General features: G+C 41.9%; 1 protein-coding gene across 1 annotated transcript in view; it reads left to right on the plus strand.

Moving 5' to 3' along the window:
* Positions 1 to 6,788, plus strand: part of kcnab1b (potassium voltage-gated channel subfamily A regulatory beta subunit 1b) — a 53,283-nt gene that overhangs the window by 44,060 nt on the left and 2,435 nt on the right. Inside the window, exons 10-12 of the mRNA XM_050032579.1 lie at positions 3,163 to 3,248; positions 4,494 to 4,614; positions 4,690 to 4,784. Coding sequence (XP_049888536.1) covers positions 3,163 to 3,248; positions 4,494 to 4,614; positions 4,690 to 4,784 — 302 coding nt within the window. The remainder of the gene's footprint in view (positions 1 to 3,162; positions 3,249 to 4,493; positions 4,615 to 4,689; positions 4,785 to 6,788) is intronic.

The following is a 6,788-nucleotide window of genomic DNA, read 5'->3' on the forward strand; positions in this document are numbered from 1 at the left end:
GGAGTTTGAAAATTTGCATTTAAAGGTATACCATGCAGGAACTGTCGTAAACAATATTGCCAAATAAAAGTCAACCCTAGATTCACACTCATTTACTATATATGTGTGTTTTCATGGTGCTGTCTTCACAATTTTCATAGCTCCCTCTTGGTTGTGTGTGTCCTACAGCGCACACCTGGTGGCTACTGCGTGCCAGTCCCAAAAATGTCCCAACCAAAGCAAAAAAAAAAGAAAAAAGGAAAATACAGACCAAGGGCAGACACTTATGGTGGGTCATAAATGATGATTGAGTGGGATTACTCTCTCTTTATCAGCATCATACTTGTGTTTGGCCATGTCGTCGAGCTAGTTTGCTGTCTCTGTCAAGTAGCTGTCTGTTAGTCACTCACTCTACAGCAGAAAATGACACCGCTGCATGCGGCTCTTTAGCCCCTGTGCAGTGACTCCCTGTGGCTTTGACTGCTTGACTGCTTTCAGACCTAGAGTTGTCTTGCTTTGGTCTGAATCAGGGACTAATTTTGTTACAAAGTTGCATAATTGCCTAGAGTTGGTTTGTGTTCTCACGGCAGCATTTACAAGCGGACCAGATCAAATTCCTTGAATGACAAAGCTGCTCTTGATTGGTCAGAATTTCCATGTGGGAAAAATCCAGGAAGTAAACAAAACGTTGAAGAAGAGTACACTTGCAAGATAAATGTGACACTTTCTAATGTCACAGTGGAGGGACAACTACGCAGGTTGATTTTAGCGCTGCTCATCGTGGACTATATTGCTGTCATTGTTCATTTAAGTCAAACCATACAGTTTGAAAACGAGGCGCGGCTGCAACTAGAAAATAATGTTTTGATGCATTGGATGTGCTGAATGTGCATATTAAGGCAGTACAGGAGGAGGTGCACATTAATAATCCTCCAGGACTGTAACATGCTCATGTTTAACCCAAACAATGTGTCATGTGACTGCAGTTGGTTCAGATCGAGGTCGGAACTCGTTGTCACTACAAATGAACTGCACCAGAGTTTATTTGTAACCAGACCGAGACCACCTCTCCAAGAAGGTCTTGGTTGGTTGTTTTGGTGCGATTGCTGTGTTTACACCTGCCCAAACGAACTGCACATAGGGGGCAAATGAATTTGAGTTAGTTTGAACCACACTAAACAAGGCAGGTGTGAAAGCACCCTTAACTAGCCCACTGGCCATCTTGTGGTAAAACATATTATTGATTTGTCATGGAGAAACTTTAGTGATGTGCGGCTCTAGACAGATTTTTTGTTTGCTCTTTTTTGTTGTTGTTGTTGCTGTTGTTTTGGCCAAAAATAGCTCTTTTAAAATAAAGTTTGCCAACCTCGGATCTTAAAGTGCCTATCAGCACCCCTAAAGCTCACTGATTAACACAGTGCATCTTGTTAGGTTATGTTTGTGACTATTTCTTGGTCAGGGCAGTAACTCTTCAGAGTCCAACTCGTATTATTATAACTCGCGGAGATATAACGTTTTAATTAGTGAGCTTTAGAGCTGCTGATAGGCGGATTTTGTTGTCTTTAGATGGAGCCAGGCTTGCTGTATTACCTGTTTCCATCCTCTATGCTAAGCTAAGTTAAGCTAACTGCCTGTTTACTGCACAGATGTGGGAGCTCCTGCGATATTTACATCTAAATTCTTCACCAATCTCATACATTCAAGAGCATATTAATACAGTTCATGTTCATACATACATGCACACATCAGCATGAGCACGTGCCCACAACTTCACCCACATCATCCTCCTTGAAAACCCACAGTGGGTTGATGTGAGCGGGGCGCTGATGCTTGATATCTCACCTGAGCACTTCACTCAGTGTGGCATCTGGTGTTGGAGTTTATGACTCACCGCGGCCTCATGAGCAGGAAATTTATGTTAAGACTTGGCCAGTAGGTAAGAACGGATGTTGTCGTGGATCAAGTTGTCAAGTTGTCACTGAGGGTGGATTATTCATACACTCGCAAACTCTTGAAACTATGAACTGTATGCGCCTCCGAGGTTTCTACTTGGTTCACAATTTTTCTCTTTCATTGCATCCTTCAAAATCCCTCCCTCCCTCCCTCCCTTTTGGAGCAGATGCACTGTTATTCCTCTACCCTCCCACCTGCTTCACCCACACACACACACACACACACACACACACTTGCTCTCTGTCTCTCACTGAGCTACATTTTGGTCCAGAGAGAGCTACTGATGAAAAGGAATCGCTCTTTTTTAATCACACTCTGCTGTGGTCTCATCTCTTCACCCTCGTTTTCAGTCACCTCCCTTCATATTTTGCATTCAGAATTTTATATTGTGTTAATGTAGCACATGTTTCATTAAAGCATATTAAGTGCAGTTAGAGTCTGAAGCAAGCAATTATAGACTAAAGTGATCACATAAATTACTTGGTTGCCTTGTTGTTTTCTTCAGTGATTAGAGTGTTTGTGCATGGCATACTACAGACACACATATAGAGAAATATTTCCATATTTCCTCCTATGTGAGACTTCCTCAGTTAAAAACTCCTGTGAGAAAGAACTTCACGGTTCTTATTAAAAACAATTTTGCTCATCAACTATTCCACCCACCATTACCTCATTGCTGCGTCCTTGCATCCTCAGGCTCGAATACACAAACCACTAAAGGCCACTGTGGCTGATTTCGACCCCTACAGCTGTAACTAAACTGATTTGTTCAACTGCACAAGCAACTCTCTGCCAAGGTTGGCTGAGTCTTCTCATTTAACCCCCTGCAGCGTTGTGCCACATTAACTCGTATGGTCGCCAGCAAAGAATATTTGCTTGCACGTGAGATAAAAAAGACTTTATTGCAAAGACACTGAATACATTTCAAGCGTCATTTTTGTCTTCATGGTCCTGAAGGTGCCAGTTTTAACAAAAGGTTTTTTTGAATATCTTGTAGTCTTCGACTTTTATGAAAACTTTGTCATTCTCTGATTAAAAAATACCAAATTTTCCTAATTTTTTGGTGTAGTATGTGAAAATATTGTAAGTTAAGAAAGAAACATCAATCAGTACAAACAGAATTGAAATTGGTTATGTAAAAGTTGCAGTTGTGGCGCCATCCACTGTTTGGTTATTGGCAATGTACATATATCTGCTCCTTAATGTTTTATGTGTGTGTTTTTTCAACAGAGATAGTGAGAGCAATGACACATGTGATCAACCAGGGGATGTCCATGTACTGGGGGACGTCCCGTTGGTCCGCCATGGAGATCATGGTGAGTGATGGGAAAAGTCTTCGTGCATTTTGTAACAAGTAATGCAGATATTTAAAAAAAAAAAAAAAAGCTTCCAATGACAAAAATTTGTTAAGAAAGTGGGCTTTTTTCAAGGCTGGATAATATAGACCAATCAGCCAGAACATTACAACCACTGACAGATGAATTGAAAGACATTAATCATCTTGTTACAGTGCATTGTTCTGCTGGAAAACCTGGGGTTTTGGCATTTATGTGGATGCCACTTCACGCACTCCACCCACCCAAACATCGCTGCAGGCTAAGTAACCCCCCTCATGGCAACAGCACTCCTCGATGGCAGTGGCCCCCCAGCAGGAAAATGCACCTCACTGCTCAGGAGTGGTCCGAGGAGCATGACAAAGAGCTCAAGGCAGTGACCTGGCCTTCAAATTCCCCAGATCTCAATACAGTTGAGCATCCGTGGTACATGCCAGTATCTTAGAGATCCTGTGTCCAAGCCACAACTGGTCAGAGCCAAGTCTGATCCACAGTGGAGCCTCTGACCTGTCGAGGCATGAACACAGGACCTCTGTGGGTGTCCTGTAGTGTCTGGCACCAAAGCGTTGCCGGTGGATCCTTTGAGTCCTATTGGTTGCAAGCTGGCAGTCCCACAGATGCTCCAGTGGATAGGGATCTAGGGGATTTGGAGCTCACATCAACACCATGAGCTCTTTGTCACATTCCTCATTCCTTCCTGGATGGGTGATGGGTGTCAGGTGGCATCCACATGAATGCCAGGTCCCTGTGTTTCCCAGCAGAACACTGCATTGTAATGGAACTGTGATTTTAAAGTTGTGGTTGCTCATTGTATAGATATTACTTTTTGTCTATCCTTGTAATCATATGTGGGAACATTTATTAAAACCACGAAACACACTTTGAAACAAATTGGCTGTCTAAATTTCCACATAGACAACTTTGCGTGAGATTTCCGACGGCTAGACAGAAATTAAAATACATCTATAATGATGTAGAGTGCTGTGGGGAATCTTCTGTTTATGTCTGTTTTGCCCACAGTACTGAAGCTATCAGCATGACTTTGCACTTTAGAAGCGGGTAGTGCACTCCAAAATTAGCTGATATGTCGGAACACGATATGCCATACAGAGAGCAGTGGGAGAAAAAAGAAAATCTTTAAACATAAAGGTCAGTGTTTACACGTGTCTCCCTAATCTCGTGAACATTTCTCCCCTTTCTTTTTATTCCCTCTTCACATTCAATTAGGAAGCATACTCTGTGGCCAGGCAGTTTAATCTAATTCCACCAGTGTGCGAGCAGGCAGAGTATCACTTCTACCAGAGGGAGAAAGTGGAAACTCAGCTGCCAGAGCTCTACCATAAGATAGGTAAGGCTCCTGAAGTCAAGCTTTTTGTGAATAGATTTTGTTTCCTTTTGCTCAGTGACTGTTGCTCTGTCTCAGGTGTGGGTGTGGTGTCTTGGTCCCCTTTGGCCTGTGGAATCATCACAGGGAAGTACGAGAACGGCGTCCCAGAATCCTCCAGAGCCTCAATGAAGGTACAGCTTAAATTTCTCTCTGCCTCGTGTCTGTATGTTCCCAGCGGCCATGTTACATCTCTTAGTGACAGCTTGCTGGCTCCAAACCGTAGTTGGGATCATGCTGACTTATTAGCATTCATTTAGCTTGGCTCGTTATTAGCTGGTAACTAGCTTGTAGCGTTCCGCACCACTCCCCTGAAGGAAGGATAGCGAGGCATTCGGGTGCCGTTCACCAACAATGGCTTTATTGCAGTCTTCATTACAAAACAATAAACATGGCCTTCTCATGAGTATAGCAGTAGCCCTGAGCTTATATAGACTCAGTTTTCTGCTGGCTATCATCACTCTTCGCTGTGTGTGGTCTCCACCGTGACACACCCGCGAGAGAGCTGCTTGTCCACCACACACAATGAAGCACACATCACACACTCACAGGTTACCCACAAGGCCACCGCCCTTAAAGGGGAAAAGGGTGAGCTGGCAACAGGCAGCCTCCGGGGCTAAAAAAAATGAAGCCAATACCCAAGTGCCAATAGCAGCAGTTCCTCAAATGGCCACTTGAGGCTGGCTCCAAAAGCGAGTCAGTTCCCTTAGACCCCCTTAAAAAGTATTAGATTGTCTTAAATTCAGATTGAATGGGTCTGAAATGTTTTTTAGTCACATCACCGATATAATTTTTAGCGTTGGTGCTATAGGAAACATAATTTTAACAGAAGGGAAACATGACGGCATTCGACGGGGTACCAGACTTCAACACAACACCTGTATGTGCGCAAAGCCCCTATTTTTACCTCCTTAATGTACTAATGTACTGAATATATTTTCACTTTGGTGTGTATTTCCGTCGCAAGTTTGGTCTTAAATTTCATTTTAAGTGGTGTTAAAAAGGTCTCAAAAGGTTTTAAGTTTAACATGCTTATATCTGTCTTTATTGTAACATGTTTGCAGCATTATATTTGTGTACAATTTGATTTGTATCAATAGCAACCAAAAGGTTTTATATACATTTATATGCAAACTGTGGAAATGTATGTCCCAGGTAATGCTGGCCTATGTGATAAAAAGCATACAAAAATACATTTGAAGTGGGATTTATTGTCAAAATATGAATATAAATATATTCAAGGAATGTGTGACGATCATGTCACGCAAATGATGAACTTTTTTTGGCCCAGCCAGTTTTCCTTATTCATGACAACTGTACGAGGGCCGAAGTTTTCTATAACTCACCTGTTTGAATTTGTCCAAATATGATCAAATCAAGGGTGCGTTCCGAATCGCATACTTTTTACTTTTAGTATATACCGCAGCTGCCCTTAAAGAGTACGTACTGATGCATGCAGTATGCGCACAATCAGAACATACTACTGTCTCATAACATTACACCCTGAACTCTGACTCTCTTGCACATATATTTGTTACCGTGGAGATATAACAAAATGCTGTTCACCTAGCTCGCCGGAGATGGAGGTCAACCCGGAGAGATCTGCTGTTGTTTTTACTTTGCAGTGTATGTAGTTTACAAGGGAAATTCAAAGTAAAATTACATATGCATTTTTCTATCATTGTTATTTTCATAGTTATGTCCTTTTGTTGTTGGTAATCTATATGATTATTTTGTTAATTTAAACAATTAATATTCCTATTATTACTGTTCGACTGGTCCTCACTTACTTGAATTCGCTGTCAGCCATCAGCCAGGCTTCTGGGAGCTGTCAATCAGCTTTTAACGAGCTGTCAAGCTGCTATCTGTCTGTCAATGAGACGTATTGACCGCTGGGCAGAGGATTGTGGGTCAGAATAGCCAGAAAAGCAGGCTGGCTTGCATACTGCAAAAATATGACTGGGTGTAGTAGAAGTTTTTTTGGCATACTGCATTTTATATACTTTGTATTTGGCGATACTTAAAGGAGCTACATGTAAGAAATCTAAAGCAAATAGTCATAAAATCATCCTAATATGTCACAGAGACTAAGGAATAATGTTCATATAACATACTGATCTCACCGACAACAATAGTAC

The sequence above is a fragment of the Epinephelus moara genome, chromosome 21 (genome assembly GCF_006386435.1).
Source record: "Epinephelus moara isolate mb chromosome 21, YSFRI_EMoa_1.0, whole genome shotgun sequence".
Lineage (NCBI taxonomy): Eukaryota > Metazoa > Chordata > Actinopteri > Perciformes > Serranidae > Epinephelus > Epinephelus moara.